Source organism: Hemitrygon akajei, chromosome 5, assembly GCF_048418815.1.
Source record: "Hemitrygon akajei chromosome 5, sHemAka1.3, whole genome shotgun sequence".
Classification (NCBI taxonomy): Eukaryota; Metazoa; Chordata; class Chondrichthyes; order Myliobatiformes; family Dasyatidae; genus Hemitrygon; species Hemitrygon akajei.
Genome location: NC_133128.1, coordinates 74,104,729 through 74,126,599, shown reverse-complemented (window position 1 = coordinate 74,126,599; position 21,871 = coordinate 74,104,729). Strand labels below are relative to the sequence as shown.

The following is a 21,871-nucleotide window of genomic DNA, read 5'->3' as shown; positions in this document are numbered from 1 at the left end:
TGTCTAGCTGTTCTCCATTTCCTGTACGATCATTAACTCTTTCCTCTTCACCATTACCTTTAACTATACTTTCCAGACCACCAGCTTCCACATTCAGTAGAAGATCAACCACCACATGTCACTACCCACACAATGACCACCACACCTTCTGACTTCCTCCAATAACTCCATGGCCACCTGGGCTAATCCTAATCACCCAAAACTGCCTTTTGCCTTGGCAGTATCCCGGATAAATGCAGGCCATGTAATGCCTGAGTTTTTCCATCTGCCATTCCACACTACTGAGTACCATAGAGACTCCCTAATTTGAACAGCACATCCCCTTTGTTTCACTGTTTTATGGATTCATAATGTGAACTTTTCTCTTCAGAAGTACATAGAAGATGTGCTTATTTTTTCAATCTGTGCTGGCTTTACACTAATGTTTTAAAACAGATTTGGTTAGATGTTAGATGTGGCAGGGTGTACTGCTTCAATAGTTTCTATGTTTTTAGGAATTAGTCTGCTCCTAATTACCACATTTATACACCTCTTATTGAAAATTATATAACCATATAACAATTACAACACGGAAACAGGCCATCTCGGCCCTTCTAGTCCGTGCCGAATGCTTAGTACTACATCTTCTTTAAAATGTTTTTTTTTCTCATTGCTGGTTCTGTTGGTGCCTCTCCAGCAAAGCACACCGGGTTAATGTTTGACTTTACACCCACTGGGAGGTCAGCATCAAGCCATCAATGACACACTCACAGTTCTCTTTGAAAGATCTTTAAGATTATCAAAGTGTTTGATGGATAAATATAAAGAAGATGTTTCAACTTGCAGACAAGGCCTTAAATATAATATAGTTCATGCTTGCAAATAATAGAAAAGAATAGAAAATTAAGGGAAACCTCTTTTCCTAGAGTAGTTTGAACTTTGAACAGTATTTTCACAAGGAGAAATTGAAGGCAAATTCTTATGATTTTGAATTACTTTAATCACATCATCTTTTAATCACTTCCCTAAGAGTATTTCCATCATCTTCATTCTTGCATTGACGTCCATTTCCTCATTCCTTTGGAGCACACTCCAAGACTTCAGCGCCTTTCCAGGTGTGTGGTGACCAGTTATGAATGAATTTGGTAACTTTTGCCTATGTTGATAAATCCAAGACACACATAGCTTTTTTGAAGTCCTCGCATTTTGTTGAGCTATCTTCACAAAGCGGTGTTCATACACCCAAGGTCTCTCAGGCTCTCTTCTAATATATTGTTTATATTGATCATTCTTCCTGTGACGATGTAACACCTGGTATTTCAGCATTAAATTAAGCCCTGCACCATTCTATTCATTTCACCACAATGTTATTGTTCTCTAGTTTCCTAGTTTCATGAAATTATGCTGCAAATATCTGCATTAAAGCTATCAATGTATATGAGAAAGGGCAATAATCCTAACACGATTGTGAAACAATACTGTTGATATCTATTAAATCAGGATAACAATTATTCTGCCTCATTCTCTATTTTCCATCTAATAATAAATCTTGTATCTCAATGCCATTGTCCTATTAAACTCATGGGCTTCAACCTAGCAAATAATTCTATCACATTTTCTTTATCAAATACCTTATAAGAATCCTTTTTCCACACCATTAATTTCAATGATATTGTCAACCCTGTGTAACATGTTTTATTCATAATAAAATTTGTTCATAAATATACAGCAAATTTATTTTGATTTGAAAAAGGGAAGTTAATGAATAGATTACATATAATATAGGAGTGGTTGTGAAGAGTAACATTTAATGATCTTTAAATAGCATTGCTTTAAGTATTCAAATAATTTCTTCATGAACAGTTTTCCCACATTATACCAGTAGGTGGTAGCATTATTACATTAAAGATTATACTTTTTTCTACAGTAAGTTAGATATGGCCCTTGTGGCTAAAGGGATCGGGGGTATGGAGAGAAAGCAGGTACAGGGTTCTGAGTTGGATGATCAGCCATGATCATACTGAATGGCGGTGCAGGCTCGAGGGGCCAAATGGCCTACTCCTGCACCTATTTTCTATGTTTCTATCCATGGCTACTGGGGTGAGGGAGAGGTCAATATAGGTCTGGCAGGCTCACCCAAAGACTGGCAGGAGGACCTTGATGGGATGGGCTAGTTAGAAAGGTGGTGTGGCTTTGACGTGCACCTGAGGCAAGAAGTCAGCGTTCTCAGTGCCACCCCAAATGCTCTGTCTCCACTTGATAAACCAGGGAGTCCAAGTTACTTGAACTTTTAACTCACTATATATCAAGGTTGAAAATGAATTACAGCTAATTCATTGCAGCTTATAGAACTGCAGAAACAGCAGTTCAGAACATCTTTCAAGAGGGTGAACCCTCACAGGGTGACAGACCCAGATGGCGTTCCTGTTCAGCTCGGAGAACCTGTGCCAACCAATTGGCAGGTGCATTCAAAGACATTTTCAATCTCTCATTGCTACAGTTGGAAGTTCCTACCTGCTTCAAAAGGGAAACAATCATCAGTACCCAAGAAGATCAGTGTGAGCTGCCTTAACGGCTATCATACAGTAGCACTCACACATCTACAGTGCTGAAGTGCTTTGAGAGGGCGGTTATGGCTACAGCGATCTCCTGCCTAAGCAAGGACCTGGACACACTGCAAGTTGCCTATTGCCACAATAGGTCAACAATGGATGTGATCTCATTGGCTCTTTAGGTGGCTTTGGATCACCCGGACAATAGTAATATTTACAGCAGTCTACTGTTCACTGATTACAGCTCAGTGTTTAACACAATCATAGAAACATAGAAAACCTACAGCACAATACAGGCCCTTCGGCCCACAAAGCTGCACTGAACATGTCCTTACCTTAGAACTACCTAGGCTTACCCATAGCCCTGTATTTTTCTAAGCTCCATGTTTCCATCCAGGAGTCTCTTAAAAGGCCCTATCATATCCGCCTCCACCACCGCTGCCGGCAGCCCATTCCACGTACTCACTACTCTCTGCGTAAAAAACTTACCCCTGACATCTCCTCTGTACCTACTTCCAAGCACCTTAAAACTATGCCCTCTCGTGCTAGCCATTTCAGCCCTGGGAAAAAGCCTCTGACTATCCATACGATCAATGCCTCTCATTATCTTGTACACCTATAGAGGTGTACAATCACTCCTACAGTTCTGATCAAAAAGCTCCAAAACCTGGACCTCTGTACCTCTCTCTGCAACTGGATCCTTGACTTCCTCACTGGAAGACCACAGTCTGTGTGGATCAGAAATAATATCTCCACCTCACTGATAATCAACACTGATGCACCTCGAGGACGTGTGCTTAGCCCACTACGTTACTATCTCTACACCCATGATTGTGTGGCTAGGTGCAGCTGATGACACAACCATAGTTGGCAGAATTTCAGTAGGTGACGACAAGGCATACAGGAGTGAAATAGATCAGCTGGTTGATTGGTGTCACAGCAACAACCCTGCACTCAAGGTGGACTCCAGAAAGGGCAAGACGAGGGAACGTACAACAGTCAGAGGGATCAGAAGTGGAAAGGGTGAGCAATTTCAAATTCCTGGGTGTCAATATCTCTGAGGATCTAATCTGAGCCCAACACATGAAAACAATTACAAAGAAGACACGACAGTGGTTATGTTTCATTAGGAGCTTGAGCTGATTTGGTTTGTCACCAAAGGTACAGACAAATTTCTATAGATATATCATGGAGAGCATCCTAACTTGCTGCATTACTGTCTGGTGTGAGGGGAGGGGGCACTGCCCAGGATCGAAATAAGCTGCAGGAAGTTGTAACCCCAGTCAGCTCCATCATGGGCTCCTGCTTCTCCAGCAACCAGGATATCTTCAAAAGGCAATGCCTCAAAATGGTGGCATCCATCATTAAGGACCCCCATCACCCAGGGCATCCCTTCTTCTCATTGCTACCATAAGCGAGGAGGTACAGGAGCCTGAAGGCACAAACTCAATGATTCAGGAATAGCTTCTTCCCCTCTGCCATCAGATTTCTGAATAATCATTGAACCCATTAACACTACTATCTCACTACAGTACTTCCTTTTCTCTCTATTTGCACTATATTTAACTTTTTAATTGTATATGTGTGCAAATTATGTACTTCCTGCTGTAATTTACAGTTTTTATCATCTATTGCAATGTACTGCTGCTACATAACAACAAATTTCATGACATACGCCAGTGATATTAAACTTGATTTTGAGCTCAGGTACTGTCTGCGTGAAGTTTGCACATTCTCCCAGTGGGTTCCCTCTGGGTGCTGTGGTTTCCTCCCACAAATCAAAGATTTGCTAGTTGAGAGGTTAATTGGCTGCTGTAAATTATCTAGGTTGGGAAGTAAATTATCCTTGATGTGTAGCTGAATGCTGGAATTAGGAAGGAGTTGACAAGATGTCAGGAGAATAAAAAAGGATTCATATAGGATTAATGTAAATGGGTAGTTGATAGTCAATGCAGACTCAATGAGTCTGTACTGTACCTTTTTATGACTACAGGACTCCAAGATTTCTTATACAGTCCCTTGGGATCAATGGTGACTATCATTTCCATTCTATAGGTTCTGAAGTGGCAAATGAGGCCGGTGCTTAAAGGGCTGTGAGGGCGGGTGGTTGTGAGGTGGGTGTGATTTTTCCTTCTCATGTGCTGGCCTTCCGTGCTCTCCTGATACATGGTCTGGAGCTTCTCAGTAACATCCTGAATGCTCCCTCTCCAGTTTGGATGATCCTGGCCCAAGTGTCAATGGGTGTGTGGTAATTTTAAAAAGAGGTCTTAAGAACGTTAAACAATAGATAATAGGTGCAGGAGGCCATTTGGCCTTTCGAGCCAGCTGCGCCATTCACTGTGATCATGGCTGATCATCCACAATCAGTACCCTGTTCCTGCCTTCTCCCCATATCCCTTGACTCTGCTATCTTTAAGAGCTCTATCTTAAGAGCTCTTTCTTGAAAGCATCCAGAGAATTGGGCTCCACTGCCACCTGAGGCAGAGCATTCCACAAATCCATAACTCCCTGGGTGAAAAAGTTTTTCCTCAACTCCATTCTAAATGACCTACCCCTTATCCTTAAATTGTGGCCTCTGGTTCTGGACTCCCCCAACATCGGGAACATGTTTCCTGCCTCTAACGTGTCCCATCCCTTAATAATCTGATATGTTTCAATCAGATCCCCTCTCATCCTTCTAAATTCCAGTGTATACAAGCCCAGTCGCTCCAATCTTTCAACATATGACAGTCCCGCCATCCCAGGAATTAACCTCGTGAACCTATGCTACACTCCCTCAATAGCAAGAATGTCCTTCCTCAAATTTGGAAACCTTTTCCATTGTTGTCCTTCTTATATTTTATTGTGAAGAGCTTGGAAAATAAATCTTTTTTCTGCAGCCTAATTTCAAACATGCAACGATAAGGCTGCTCAACATGGCTGACTTAGTGTAATTAGACTCTCAGTTGCTAATGTTGGTGTACTTATCCTTCCAGTGCATTTAGAGTGCTGTACAGGAACAGCATTCCTGGACCTTTCCAGTGACTTGAGACGTCTGCTGTTGGTAGTGCAGGTTTCCAAAGCATCCAGGAGGGTAGGGATCACTGCTGCCACGTAGACCAGTAGTTTTAGGTCAGGACTGAGGTCTTGATAATCAAATAATCATCTCTTCAATCAAGTGGCTGCAGTGCTGACATCATCAGTACCTGGCTCTAGTAGCTGGTGGCTCCAGATACGTGAAAAGATCTCTATGCTTTTCTGGGTCTCAGGAGGAGCGCAGCATTTAGAGGGTTGTAGTTAGAGGACAGCCTTTAGGGGCTGCTTTAAGAGGTAGAATTAGAGGATTGCATTTGGATATCATCAGGGAGATGTATCGGGCGTGGCCTGAAAGGACTGAGTGAGGGGACAGCATTAGGGAATAGTGTGTGTGTGTGTGTGTGTGTGTGTGTGTGTGTGTGTGTGTGTGTGTGTGTGTGTGTGTGTGTGTGTGTGTGTGTGTGTGTGTGTGTGTGTGTGTGTGTGTGTGTAGGGGGGGGTGCTACATTAGTGGGCAGAGTTAGAAAGCAGCATTGAGGAACTGTGTAAGAGGGCAGTACTGTGAAGGACTGTTATGGGGCAGTGCTGAGGGCTGTACTGGGGCAAAGTTAAGGGCAGTGTCAGATCTCTTTTATAGTCAGTATATTCAGTGTCATCTGCAATACCAATATCAATGCTCATGTTAGGAATAATTAATGCACTGTAAGGCAAATGAAGGCAGAATTTATGCAATAAATGGTATGGCCCTCAGTGACCTATGGGTGCAGGTACGTAATTCCATTAAATAGAAACACAGGTAGATAGGGTGCTGAAAGGATGGCATTTTACATGATTGTCTTCAGCTGTCAGAATACTTAGGCATTGGTAAGGCCACATTCAGAGTACTGTGTACATTGTTTTTCACCTTACCATAGAAAGAATGTTATTAAATTAGAGATGGTACAAAAAAGATTTAGGAGGATGATATTGGAATGAAGGGTTTGGATTATAAGAAGAAATGAGTAAGGCTAGGACTTTATTCACTGCAGTGTAGGAGGCTGAAGGGTGATCTTATAGAGGTTTATAAAGTTACCTTATGCAAGAGATAAGTTGAATACCCAAACTCCTTTCCCAAGGGTGGGGTAATCCAAAACCAGAGGCCATAAATTTAAGGTGAGAGGGGAAAAATTAAAAGGCACTTGAGGGGAAACTTTTTCACACAGAGGGTGTTGAGTATTTGTTCTAGGCTGCAAGGGGAAGTGATAGAGGCAGGTGCAATTATGGCATTTAAAAATTATTCGGACAGTTGCATGGAGAAAAAATAGTAGAGAAGTATGGGCCAAGTGGGAATAGCTCAGTTAGTTAACTTGGTCAGCATGAATGAGTTGAGTCAGTAGCCTGTTTCCATGATGTATAGTTTTATGATTCACTGATTTATATAGAACATAAATATACACGGAGGGCTGTCAGTGGTTATAGCAGGATGCAAAACTGGGCTGAGAAGTGGCAGATGGAGTTCAACCCAGATAAGTGTGAGGTGGTTCATTTTGGTAGGTCAAATATGATGACAGAATATAGTATTAATGTTAAGACTCTTGGCAATGTGGAGGATCAGAAGCATCTTGGGGTCTGACATAGGACATTCAAAGCTGCCGCGCAGGTTGACTCTGTGGTTAAGAAGGCCTAGGTGCATTGGCCTTCATCAATCAGGGGATTGAGTTTAGGAGCTGAGAGGTAATGTTGCAGCTATATAGGACCCTGGTCAGACCTCACTTGGAGTACTGTGCTCAGTTCTGGTCAGCTCACTACAGGAAGGAAGTGGGAACCATAAAAAGGGTGCAGAGATTTACACGGATGTTGCCTGGATTGGGGAGCATGCCTTATGAGAATAGGTCGAGTGAACTTGGCCTTTTCTCCTTGGAGTGACGGAGGATGAGAGGTGACCTGATATAGAGGTGGATAGTCAGAGGCTTTTCCCCAGGGCTGAAATGGCTAGCACTAGAGGGCATAGTTTTAAGGTGTTTGGATGTAGGTACAGAGATATCAAGGGTACGTTTTCTTTTAAGCAGAGACTTGTGAGTGCGGGGAATAGGCTGCACCGTGGTGACTGTGGTGGAGGCAGATATGATAGGGTCTTTTAAGAGACTCTTGGATAGGTACATGGAGCTTAGAAAAATGGAGGGTTATGGGTAACCCTAGGTAATTTCTAAGGTAAGGACATGATTGGCACAGCTTTGTGGGCCGAATGGCCTGTATTGTGCTGTAGGTTTTCTATGTTTCTATCACAGCGTAGTACAGGCTGTTTGGCCTGTGATATTGTGCTGACCTTTTAGCTTACTCTACAATCAATCTAACTCTTCCCCCCTATGTAACCCTTCATTTTTCTATCATCCATGTCCCTATCTAAGAGCTTTTTAAATATTCCTAGTGTATCTGACTCTACCGCCACCATCCTTGGCAAGACAATCCATGCACCCATCACTCTACAAAAACATACCTCTGACATCCGATTTGTTTCTTCTTACCCGATTTGTTGGTAGAAATTAAGTAATTGCTTTTAACAATGCAAAGTTATAGATTTCGTATAATGTGCTCTATTGTGAGAGTGGTGCAGGGGCAGTTTTTAAGAAGATTTTTGTCTTACAATTTTTAAGTGCAAGTTCAATCTTTCATATGCTTCAGTGAATGAGATTACCATAGCTTGCAGCTTAGCAAATAAAACCATCTACACTGGGCACCTTGACATTGGGCTGACGATGGTGCTGGGGGGTAGTCACTGCAGATTGAATAATTTCCTATTTGTTCTGAAGATTGAGGATAGAGGGTATACTGTGGCTGCAAAAGGATATGTAGACTGTTTGATGCTCGATTTCTCTTGGAGCTGGAGTTGCTGAGAAGATACTGTCCCCTGTGCTTTCAGATGAAACACTGTGTGACATGGGAAGATAATCTTTAGTCACTAGGAAGCTTTTATAGCCACTGCACCCACAATTTTTTTTCCTCCTCACAACTTTCTTAGTCTATCTGCCCTAGATTGCCCCTGCATCTAGCCATAATGTGACTAGACTAGTGAACCTTCAAGAGTTCCTGCAAAGCTTTGTCATTTCTCTTTCATGTGCCAAAGCTAAAAACACCTCCAAGTCCAAATTAAAATGTATCACTAAATATTGGGTAGTCAAAGTAACTTTCTCAAAATCTGTAATTTTTCATAGCATAAGGTTACTGCTCTAAGTCAGCATCACACACAATTTATAGTTTCAATGATAAATTGAGACCCACAATTTCAGAACCTCAGATCTTCTGTTGCGTATGTCAGGATCTGGGCACCATAAAGAACTCACGACTCCACAACTGTAATGCTCGCAAATAATAAACTTAAAAAAGGTAAAAATAGTTTTTGTAAACACCCATCACAGAGCTTATAAAATAAATCCCTCGAGGAACTTCTATGAAAAGAAAGAAACGTTCATCTTCTTTAATGCTCATCTCTATAAAGTTCTGTTCAAATTTGATTTTGTGATCAATGACTTAATCAGGCACAGATCTTTCACTTATACTTAAGTCTACAACTGCAGACTTTCCCCCAAAATTTTGTTCATGTAAGAATTAAAAGTCGTATGATTTTCTGGCATATCCAATGCAAAACTGCTCAGTTTGTGGGCAGCATAACTTCCAAATCTTCTGAACTTGTTCTAAATTTAGGAAGAGCGAGGAAATGGCAGTCACATTCTTCATATTTGGTTCACATCCGTTAAGCATTTATGGTGTACAGCTAGCTGAGATCAGAATAATGCTTTCAGATCCCGGGCAGCAATCACTCAGTAGATTTAGTCACATCTTTCTGAACTAAGAATTGACCTTTTATGTAAATTATGGCAGTTGTGCTCTTAATTTGCTACATAATTAATTTGCCGTATACACATCTTGTGACCTCATTGCAAATCAGCACTGCATGGAGACCCACAAAATTACTTCAGAACTTATATTTTCTGTTTATGGACTGAAATTCCATTTGTGACATTAGATTATTAGATTAGATTAGATTATGAGGACACTCAATTCTCGTTTATTGTCATTTAGAAATGCATGCATGCATTAAGAAATGATACTATGTTCCTCCAGAGTGATACATCTTTGGCAATAAGCATAAAATGCTGGATAAACTCAGCAAGCCAGGCAGCATTTATGGAGGCAAAAAAACAGTTGACATTTCAGACCAAGACCCTTCATCGGGACTGGAAAGGAAGGGGGAAGAAGCCAGAACAAAGAGGTGTGTGAAGGAGCAGTACAAGCTGGCAGATTATTGGTGAAACCAGGTGAGAGGGAAGGTTGGTGGGTGGGGCCTGAAGTGAGAAGCTGGGAGATGATAATAGAAAAGGTTATGGACTGAAGATGGAATCTGATAGGTGGGCAGCAGACTATGGGAGAAAGGGAAGGAGGAGGGACACCAGAGGGAGGTGATGTGTACATGAAGCAAGATAAGCGGCGTACCAGCAAACCAGAATGGGGAATTGAAAAAAGAAAGAAGGGGAGGAGAGAAATTAAATGGAAGCTGGAGAAATCAATGTTCATGTCTAAACATTGAAGGCTATCCAAATGGAATATGAGGTGTTGCTTCGTCAGCCTGCAGTGTTGCAGTCCTTCAGGACTGAGGATGACTTGTTTCCATTGTGGATTCAAGGTGGGAAGTGCAAAATCTTCAACAGGTGTATTAGGTGGTGTCTGAGAGGGCAAATGTACATTTACACTGAAGTGGTGCACTGCTTTCACGACTTACTCTGGGCTTCTGTATTCTCCTATTGCAGGGCTCAAGGTGATGAATAAAACCACAAAACCCAAATGCATCTTCTCCATTTTGTGGACAGTGGAATCTCATTACTGCTGAGTTTCAGAACTTCACTAGGGTTACCGTCTCAGTGAGATATCAACAACAAAGAATCAGAAGCTCACAGTTGCATGCTTGGGACACAATACCTTCAGTTTGTTTTTGCAAACTGTATGGCTGTTTTTGCCTTCCTTACTGACAAGGTGCAACATTTATTAGCAAAACATACCACGTAACTCTCCCTGAGTGTAAGCAAATCTGCAATGTACTGACCCTAAATGGAGATGTATATTTCAGTCTCATATTAATTTTGAGCCATTCTGCATTCTGATAACTATCAGAATCAGGTTTAATATCACCAATATATGTTGCAAAAATTTATTGGTTTGCAGCAGTAGTACATTGCAAAACGTAATAATAAAAACTCTATATTACTATATTTTATTTATATATATATAAAATGTGTGTGTATGTGTGTATATATATATATACACACACACACACAAACACACACAAACACACATATATAAAAAATATAATTAAATAAGTAGTGCTGAAAAAGGGGGAAAATACTGAGGTAGTGTTCATAGTCCATTCAGAAATCTGATGGTGGAGGGGAAGAAGCTGTTGCTGAAATGCTGTCTTCAGGCTCCTGTACCACCTCTTAGATGGTTACAATGAAAAGAGAGCACATACTGCATGAGGAGGATTCTTAATGCCGGATGCCGCCTTTTTGAGGCATCGCCATTTGAAAGTGTCCTCAATGCCGGGGAGGCTAGAGGCCATGATGGAGCTGGCTGAATTGATCACTTTCTATGGCTTTTTCCGATCCTGCGCCGTGGCCCCTCCCTACTAGGTGGAGAAGCAACCAACTGGAATGCTCTCCACAGTATATCTGTAGAAATTTGTGAGTGTCTTTGGTGACATATCAATTTTCCTCAAACTCCTAATGAAATATAGCTGCTGTTGTGCCTTGCAATTGCATCAATGTGTTGGGGCCAAGATAGATTCTCAGAGATGTCGACACCTGGGAACCGGAATCAACTCACCCTTTCCAGTTCTGATCCCACAATGAGCACTGGTGTGTGTTCCCTCAACTTCCCCTCCCTGAAGTCCACAATCAATTCCTTCATCTTACTGACATTGAGTGCAAGGTGTTGCTGTGACCTTAATTATATAAACACCGATGCACACCTTTTCATCTAAGGATCTAGTTAATGACAGCTATTACTATATCTGATCAGTGCTCAATTTGAGTAGCACAGAGTGAAGAAACCCAATTTATAGTGTCTGGAAGTTACATTTAATGCTAGCTGTAAGCATGCTGACATTTAAAATTTAACTCAACATCCGCTGCAGCTATGTTTCAGCTTCAACACTTTCCATTAAATGTAGGTCTAAAGATGCTGCAGTTCAGGCTTTGATGTGGCTGCCTGTTGAATATGGAACAATCCTATTGAATCAAGGCAAAGACCGTCGTCCCTCAGAATGTGAACAATGAGCAATGGGAACAGCACATGAAACTATGATATGGTCAATGGTGAGTGAATTTTTACATAGAAATATATTTTGTGACGCATTTGGGAAATAAACATTGAGAAAATATAATTAAAAGGTATTCTTTTGCAGATGTCATGAAGAATAGCGAGATCGGAGGTTCACATACAGAAATCTTCGCTGATGACAGGATATGCTAAAAAGGCTGTTAATAAGGGTATATGTAATCTTTGGTTTTAGAATGCATGAGAGAACAAAACAAAGTTACAGAATACAACACTGGACGGACTTCAACTAGATTACAGGGCTGAAATGAGTGCAACAATTCAGGAATATGCCAAGAGCCTTTCTGTGTATGCATGGCTTTTTTTGTGTTAGTTTCACAGATGGGAGTCTTCAGTTTAAGGAAAGACTGAAATATCCTTCAAGGGACAGTCCCATAACATTCAATTTTTGCTGCACCATTTGATTATTTATTAACATTATTAAAAGACTGTTTATAATTAACTTCTTTTGCAATTAGTACCAATTTTATCGCTTTAATGAACTACTAGAATTTGAAGATTCTGAGATAATTTAGTGAACACATTTGGATATCTTTTCTCTTTTGCACTCTGGGCAACTTATTTCACAAATCATTGACAACTGATGTAAATATAATTTATCAGTAATGCAGCGCTGGTTAAGGTAGCAGTAGGCAGGGATAAGGCTGATTCAAACCTCTGCTTAGGCTAGGCAAGATCTACATAGGCTGTGGCTAGGTTTAGGATTCAATTTAATACCACGTGGCATAAAGATGCTTTACATTCTTGTCAGTGAATTTAACAGTATCATTGGTATTGACACACTGTGTTGACTCAGTACGTAACTTCAAGAGGAAGTACTACAGCCTAAGGGCTGCACTGGGGTCAACATTTTGAAATCCCTCAAAATGTGTTTTTGTTAACAACAAAAGAACTGAATGAGCTCGAGGAACCCATTCTATCTATGCAATTAGGAGTGGGTAGATAAATGCTAACTCACGGCATTCTTTCTAATAAAGAAACCTTGGGTCTTTTTAAAATCCTTGGAGAGCAACTCTGCCAACATTTATTAACATAACAAAATAACGAGAATTATAAGTCCATTGACTCTCAGTTTTTCTAAATGTTTCCATAACTGAAGACATTTACAAACATTCATTTCCATGTGACAAGTTCCACAACCAGGTGAACTGAGGGAAGGAGAGGCCTCATCAGTTGTCAAAACCATTTTGAGAGTAGGGCCTGACAATTGTGCTTAAATTGACCGCATGTTTCTCCGGGCATCCACAAACATCTGGAAGCCAAACTCCAATTACAGCCAGGGCATAGTACAGACAGCCAAAGTTAAAGTTGCTCATGTGCCATTGCAAAGAACCCACAGTGCTATGAAGGAATTCCTTCAGATTCCATCCTTTTGAAAAACAGGTTAACTTGTCTACCATATTTCATGTATTTTGCTGTAAATGTGATCATCTTCCTTTGGCAGCTCTAGGGAACAGGTTCGTTGACAGTGGCAGTCGTATATTATCACTTACTCCTAATGTAGGTAACAATTTTCTGCATTCTGACGCAAGCAGTAGATGTTACCTTTGTATTTCAGCAGGAACACAAAATCAAAAGTGTGTCCTTGTCACAAAACTGGCAGCTGGACTATATAGGGACGATCGTGCTCAGCACAACTATCATTACAGTTGTAGTGAGGTTGCAGCCCACAACAGGGATGAAATAATTGAAGATTACTTAATACTCAATTAATATTAACTACTAATAGTGTTTGTATCACACATCCAAATATTTTCTCATCCAACAAATTCTTCTGCTTTATAAACTGCATGATGTAAATTCGCACCTCTTATTTTGTAGTACACTTTCCACACCATTATTACAACTCTACCTATACACATATGCATAGTTCCAAAGACTGGGGTTTAATCCTGACCTTTGGTATCGTCTGTGGCGTTTACATGCTCTCCTAGTTATAGTATGGGCTCCAATTCTACCTCCTACCCCCCTCCCAACACTTGATTAGTAGGTTATTAATTTATTGTAAACTATACCTCATATTGGTCAGTGGTAGGAAAAATCAGAGTATAATACATGAGTATAATACATAAGACATAGGAGCAGAATTAGGCCATCTGGCCCATCGAGTCTGCTCCACCATTCAATCATTACTGATTCTTTCTATCTCTTCCTCAACCCCATTTCCCAGCCTTCTCCCCATAACCTTTGATGCCATATCCACATTGGAGAGAATGGGTTATGGGAAAGTATGTGGAGAAATGGAATTTGATGGAATTGCTCCAAGAGATGGCATAGACTAGATGGAGTGAATGGCCTCCAGGAAATACGAAAAATATGCAACAAAAACACAAGCAACAATCTCAGTGGGAAGGGAAAGAAATTAGTGCTTCAGATTGAAGATTCTTCAATAGAACTGATAAAGGGAATGGGATAAAGATATTGATGGGGCAGTTTAAGGACGTCAGAACAATCTTCCGTTGCAAGTGTAGCAACCCAGTATCCAGTTACAACAATGGATGCTCAGAATGTCTTTAATTTCTATTATTCTTCAGGACTTGTTGGGTGTAAAGTGCAAAGTAATCTGTTTTCTGGCACATTCCTGTGATAGATAGGAGAGTCTTAAGACTGCCAGTAGTTCTATGGAGCTGCAGGTTTTGTCTCTTCTATCAAGGTGATACATTGGTGATTCCCGCACTGTTAATCTGCCAGTGTCACGGCTGTTTCCCATCAGCCAAGGCTGCTGCCACACGCTGAGAAGCTGCAGTTTGAAGGCATGAGCGTGAAATACTACAGCCAGCCCCTTGAAAAATTAAGTGAGGAAACACTTGGACATACAGTTAGTGACAGAAATTTGGAGCTCTCCACTGAAGATAGCAATTGAATTCTTGACTCAAGATCTAAAACTGATAGTTTTGATGACCAAACCTCAACAGAATTTGAGCTTAGATTATCCAGGATTTCATTAAGTAATGGAAGCAACTTGTTGACACTTTAGTGCATCACCTGCCCCAAGGCAAGTCAGGAAAAGCTGGTCATGTGCTTACAGGCTGGACGAAGAATTTGCCCAGGTTCTTCTCTTTTGTTAGAATTTAATCTGACATGGAGTATACTACTGAAGTAACTGCACGTTTACAATTGGAAGGGCCCCTGGTTTAAAACAAACTGGGGCATCAATGGGATACATTACTAATAAAATCCCCATTCCAATAATAGCAAATTTTATAGTTGAACTCCAACAGGAATACACACACACACACACACACACACACACACACACACACACACACACACACACACACACACACACACACACACACACACACACACACACACACACACACACACACACACACACACACACACACACACACACACACACACACACACAGCCAGCCAGCCAGCCAGCCAGCCAGCCAGCCAGCCAGCCAGCCAGCCAGCCAGCATGCAAATTAATCACATGTGGTTGTGAGATGGAACTATGAGACAATCTCTAGTTGTGCTGTACAAATACAATATCTAGAAGCAACTGGCTTTTGCAGAAGCCACAAAGCAAAACTAAACAACTCACCAGTTACTACTACTTCCTGCAGATATTCATAATTTTATAAAAAACCTAGATAGCAGCCAGCAGTAATCAAGCCCCAACTAACCTGGAATTGTAATAGCAATACTGGTTAATTTTCTACTGTTGACCTCATGCATGGTGAATCTGAATGGGGATGGGCACTGAGTTTCAAAATGGATGTATTTGCATACTTAGCAAGCCCATGACCTGCTTACTCACATTCTTAACACCTTGCACTTACCATTATGGCATCTGAGATGATTTGCTTCATAACTGTAGTTGTGCAGAATGGATCACCACTAGGCCACTATAGCACATCCAAAAACAAAACAAAAACAGTAGAGCTGAAATTTAGAGAATTTCAGAAATAACACTGAAAACAGTCAGGAGACCTTGTGCAGGCAAGCCTGTACTTTATATGGATAGACTGACACTTAAGTTTAAAAAAAGATGCTATCTGATCTATTGTAAGCCATTCTGTTTGCCACATTTGATAAGAAATTGGAATAATATTGTATATTCAGTCTCTATTGTTTGTTCTGCCATTAAATACAATCATAGCTGACCATTTACCTCAGAATCATTTTCCTTCATTAATATATTTTATTCATTTTTTTAAATATTCAAAATCTATCCAAATGTCTTGAAACCATAGTTACAGAAACCATTGTTTGCTGGGGCTGAGAAATGTCTTCTCACCCCTGTTGAGATTTGCCAATCTTGTTTTCTTTTCAAGAAGATTGTGACACTAGTTCAAGAAACCCCAGTTAGAGAAAACATTATCCCTACATCAACCCTGTTAAGCCATGGAAATATTAGATCGCTTCTCTTTAAATAATAGTCCAGACAACACAATCTCTTTTAAAGTACTACTGAACTCCCCATTATATTCTTGTTTAGACAACAAATCAAAAACCGTACATAATATTCCAAGTCTAGTCTCATAGGAAAAACTTGCTTTGTACCAGAAACTTACTGATCTCAAAGCTAACATTTAGCACCCCTCATCAGCTGACCTCAAAACTCCATGATTTAATACATTGCAAGATATTATCTCCTTTATCAAGCAGATTACCTAGTTTAGTATAAGAATACACTTACGTTTTTCAGAATCCTTGGTTACCATTTGCCACTGCTTCTACTACACTTGCAGCTCCACAAAGACTACTTAACATTTCCCTACCTCCTGCTACGCTGTCTGCACTGTGTTGCTTGCTCACCCAGACCACTCTCTCACTTCTGTCAAGTACAGCATCTATTCTTAGCCATTATCAGGAAGTTTAATTCAAAAGTAAAAGCTGATTAAACTTTGCTGGTGGGCCTTTCTCGCAGCAGGTGTGCATTTCCATTAAAAGCTTTGATGGCTCTAGGTCAGAACTTTAAATGTTGGGGTCATTTAAAGTCTGATGATTTGTACTGCAATTACAAATCTATAATTAGTTGTCGTACTGGCACAAGGCACTTTAATTAAACCTGCACTGTAGTTCATTCACGAAATGTTTCCATTGGCGAGAATAAGGGTATTTGTGTATTCACAATGACTTCTAACATCCCTCGCCCACGTTTGTCATATTACTTAACAACGTGACCCCGATCCTCCAGACTCCACACACACATACTTCCATATTTAACCTCTAAATTGCTTAGGCATTTCCCAATACAATATCTGGCTCTTGCTACACTTTCAGGTTTTCTCTATCAGAGCCGTAACTACAGTCTGTAAGTGCAGAGTACCGGTAGATCTCATTCAAGTGCCATAGCCATCTATTTACTTCCTCAGTATTGAGTTCACCAGTTACTGCTTGCCCGCTGCTCAAAGATGGCAAAAAAATCTTCTCCAAAACACCATATCTAATTTCTCCACTCAACCTAACCCTTGTGTATAAAAACTTGCCTCTTCCCCATACTTACATTCCCAGATACTCCCAGCAAAAGCACCCACACCCCCTCAACCCATTAATCATGAAAGCAAATAGTTCCCTCAGACATGTTATGTCTCTCACCTACTTTCAACATGCTTCTCATCAACTGGGTTTCTATCCACAAAAGATTAACATAAATACATGCCAATAATACAATAATCAAGGCAAGGCCAATTTAGGATGCCCCCAACAATTACCATTCGAAACTGAAAACTCTGAATAATTCCATAATTTTGCAAGAATTTTACTTGGTCAGCACAACTCAGGTGCCCATCTTAAATTACCTGGCATAATATAACCATGTGTAACTTAACTTGAATTCTGAATGAGTTGAGTAGCTGAATACAGTAGTTTCATCTTGGGAATGTAAAGTGGTAATGCTGTAGTATACAACTTTAAAAATCACTTCAAAACAGAGGATGGTTCACTTCCATTTACCGTATATTCTGAGAGTTTTCAGAAGGCTGATGAGGCCAATATGTCTGCCACGGGTAGAGCAAATGTACCTTAGAGATCACATCGGGCTTTTGTGTGCTTCTAACGTAGGAGCGCGAGGCAGATGTGCCAGCTGGAAAACTTTTTCACATCTTTGGACCACTTGGAACAATCATAGGCCAGAGATTTCCAAGTTATGCGTTTTTAGATGGCTCTTAGAACAACCTTGAATCTTTTCTTCAAAGCAGCTGGTAATCTCTGTTCTGAGCTCTGTTATGGCAAAAGCCTGCTTGGGGACCCGGTGCTGGGAACACTAATAATGTTATCTTCCTGACAGAGCCAATTGATTAGAATCAGACACTCAGTACTGGGGACATTGCCACTGATGTGGGTTTGCTTACCCTACTCATGGATTGCGCTCTTTACATCATAGACAGAAAGGCTAAAAATGCCATTCCCCCCATAAATTCTGTACTTTGTGACAATTTTGAGCTACGGATCTTCAAACATACTTCTTCAGAGGCCCAAAGGGCAAGCTGGCATACTGAAGGTGACAGTGAATATCATCAGCAATCTGGTTTTGATGAGAAATGGCTCCCAAGACAGGCCTCATTCTCCCAAACCTTGTCACTGACTTTTATTGTCAGATTGGTGAAGAATATTTGGTGGGTGGTTCAGCAGCATGTTTAATAGAGTTCAGCCAGTTTGTGCACATATGCAAGCACTGGCAGTGTTCCTCAGTGTGACAAGAGACCAAGGGAACAGATGAGGTAGGTTGAACAGTATGCTATCAGTTTTGCACATTCATTCCACTTTGGCAAAGTCAAGGTAAAATTTATTATCAAAATACCTATGTGTAACCATATACTACCTTGAGATTCATTTTCTTGCAGGCATTTACAGGAAAGTAAAATACAACAGAATTTATGAAAAATTATACATAAAATATACTAAGTACATGAGTTATAGAGTCAGTTCAGAATTGTGCTGAGGTTATCCATACTGGTTCAGGAGCCTGATGGTTTTAGGGTAATAACTGTTCCTGAACCTGGTGGTGTGAGACCCACAGCTTCTGTACCTCCTACCGGATGGTAGCAACAAGAAAGGAGCATGACCTGGATGGTCGGAGACTCTTGCTGCAGGACTGAGGTGAGGAAAAAAGTGTTAGAGCAATGATCTAGCCTTGCTTGACACGGGTCTGTACTGAGATTGGATCTAGTGTTAAGCAAACATGTTGGAGTCAAATTAGAGCAGGAGTTCTCAACCTGGGGTCCACAGTCCAGTTGCTTAATGGTATTGGTCCATGGCATAAAGATGGTTGGGAACCCCTGAATTAAAGGATACTGCATCACAAGCACTCCCACTAAATGGGGTCGAGGTCTTAGCAAAACTAAAAAGAGCATCTATAATGGTTGGTGTTACTCCTTATGTGCCTCTTGGGAGTTGTATACAGATTATGTCATTTATCTCTAGATGGACTGAACGCACTTTGATTTGAAGAACAGTTCTGTAGCCACTGTGATAGGTGGTTGGGAGGACCCTGGCGATGATTTTACCTCTGACCGACGCCAGGGAGACCATTTTGCAGTCACCATAGATCATCTCCTTTCCTGAAGGTGACCATGTTTACAGCCAGAGGTTCCCTGGTATGCCCTCCTCTTCTCGGGTACGTGGTGATGAGGTTGCAGATTTGACAGACTATTTTCTTTGCTAAGTTTTGGAACATCAGCAGGGATACTAACTGCTCACAAAGACTTGTAAGCTGGCAGGTGGCTTTTTAAAAAAAAATAACTTGGTCAGAGGCAGCAAAAAGATACAGCAAGCTTGCTGTGAGATGAAATCAGAGGGTTTGTCCAAATCAAGAAGAGTCACAGTTGTGAGGATCTTTGGTCTTTCCAGTGGTTGATCAATCTAATTTGGCTCTTGGTACTTCAAATAACAGATTTCATGGTTAGATTCTGGATCTGCAGCACTTTCAGCCCACCATCTGTTCTTCAGATCTTGGATTTTCTTCTGGCCTTGGCCTACCCATGCCCATGGAGCTTTCCCTAGAAAGCCAAGGTGCCAATCCAGAAACTCTCACTTTTGCAATTAGTTAACTCCTGGTCATTCACTTTAAATCATTTAAAAAAAAAATAACACTAATTATGGGGGACTGGTGCAGACAGATAGTATAGATAGTCTATAGGCCTTTTGGAGAAGGAGAAATCAGGTTGTATGAACGATGGAGCTTGAGATATTTTTGTAACATCTTTTGAGAAGAACTTCAACACTAATTTTTTTTGCGGTAAAAATTTATTTCTGTTTTGCAGTTAAATTGGAGACAACAGCAAAATTAAACCACAGTCAGTCCAACAGGTTTTGGTACTAGCCTACACCAGTAACAGGCATATTCTTGTTGCCTCTCGTGCTTTTTGGGCTTTCCCATGAAAAAAAAGGAGCATGTCATTGATCAAAATCCCTGGTTGTAATATTTATATGAACAAAGGGTTGGGGGCTGAATCCTTTACAGGGATTGCAGTCTCGTTCAACAATGCTGTGCAAAGAGATAGAGATAACAATTTTTAAAAAGTTCTACAAATCATTTATTCAATTTCTTAATTTCAGAACAGTCTGTTCATGTAATCAATAAAATCTGCTTAAGGTTATTTGCAATGCTTAAGAGCACATGCTTCACCCAGTACTTCAGTAAACAACTTAATTTGTTACAGTTGAACTTTACAGAATTTAGAAACGAGACCGGACATCGTTTTCACTTGAATAAAAAGTTGCTTCATGTTTAAGAACTTAGAATTACAGTTTCCAAACTACTTCACACACACAATTGGCTTCTGAACAAAAATTATGAATTACTGCACATTACCCTTTTCTTCAGAGTTTTTACTTACAACCACCCAGTGCATTGCAATTATTAAAGAATTGTATAGGGATTTGAATTCATTAAATCAATTTGCAAATCCACTGATTAGTTTGCTCCTGTTGCTGCAGCATGCAAAGTGACAAAATCAACAAAACATTTATTAATAATCTAATGGAATGTCTCATAAACACTTCTCAGGCTTCCAGCCGGGTCCAGGTGTCGACTTTAATGGAATGTCTGTTTGAGAATTACTGAATTGCATCCTAAACATTGCATTTTCCTCCTCCAAACATTTGTTTCACATAAAAGGAATCAGCATATAGCCACAAGTATTCAAATAGTTTGTTGTGTAGAAAAGCCACATAACCATTAACAAGAATTATATTCCATAGAAATTCACCTGAAGGGCTTACATTTCTAATAAAGTACAAAAAACAGGACCTTGTCTGTACACAGCACATTTTTTCTTATAGAATTGCTGACAGCAAGTGCAAAACAATCCATAAAATGTAGAAATGGTTACACTTTCATGCTTTCAGCATGCAAGTATGTATGTGTAGTGACAGTGAATTGGTGACTAGTTAACTGTATATTCCTGTAAGTAGTGATGATCTCTTCAGAAATGTAGAACAATGTTCGTCCAGCGGAAAGTGTTGGAAACTCAGCTTACAAGGGAACATGATTGAATAGATATGACACAGATTCACCATTGTGAGTTCTACGAATTGCCTCAGCAAGGATCATAGATATATCAATCACCTGAAAGGGAAGTAGACATGTTAAGTTTGTGCATTCAAAGCATTATCCATTATTTTCTATGAAAGTCAAATACGGATTATTTTTACCTGAACCTTTGAGCAATCGTTTATTTTTCCTTCTTGCGGAATGGTGTTTGTTACAACAACAGCTTCAAAAGCAGCATTGTTTATTCGACTAATTGCAGGGCCAGAGAAGATGCCATGGGTAAGAATAGCATAAACTTTGGTTGCACCAACACTCAACAATCTGAATAGGAAACAAAACCAAAAGCTTGAGCAAATAACAGTAAAATAGAGAGAAAAAAATTCCCTTTGAGCATCGGAAAGACAATGGTTGACTAAGCAATGATTTCTGTGATTTTCACATTGTGTCTGATCCCATGTACAAGGTAAAACACAATGGTGTTCTGGCTTGGAGGCACAGGAAGGTAAAGCTG

The 21,871-nt window shown here is 40.4% G+C and overlaps 2 protein-coding genes across 6 annotated transcripts in view; both read right to left on the bottom strand.

The window, feature by feature from the left end:
• The window catches only part of tlr7 (toll-like receptor 7), a 42,571-nt gene extending 25,927 nt beyond the window's left edge, over positions 1-16,644 (bottom strand). The window contains exons 1-2 of the mRNA XM_073045793.1: positions 16,561-16,644; positions 15,701-15,766 (exon numbers count right to left, since the gene is read on the bottom strand). Of these exons, the coding sequence (XP_072901894.1) occupies positions 15,701-15,730 (30 nt within the window). The 5' untranslated portion in view covers positions 15,731-15,766; positions 16,561-16,644. The remainder of the gene's footprint in view (positions 1-15,700; positions 15,767-16,560) is intronic.
• A 3,733-nt stretch (positions 16,645-20,377) lies between these two features.
• LOC140727876 (ribose-phosphate pyrophosphokinase 2-like) overlaps positions 20,378-21,871 on the bottom strand; it is a 43,869-nt gene continuing 42,375 nt past the window's right edge. For all 5 annotated transcript variants that reach the window (XM_073045778.1, XM_073045780.1, XM_073045776.1 and 2 more), the window contains 2 exons: positions 21,522-21,681; positions 20,378-21,435 (listed from right to left, as the gene is read on the bottom strand). In XM_073045778.1, coding sequence (XP_072901879.1) covers positions 21,343-21,435; positions 21,522-21,681 — 253 coding nt within the window. In that variant the 3' untranslated portion in view covers positions 20,378-21,342. The remainder of the gene's footprint in view (positions 21,436-21,521; positions 21,682-21,871) is intronic.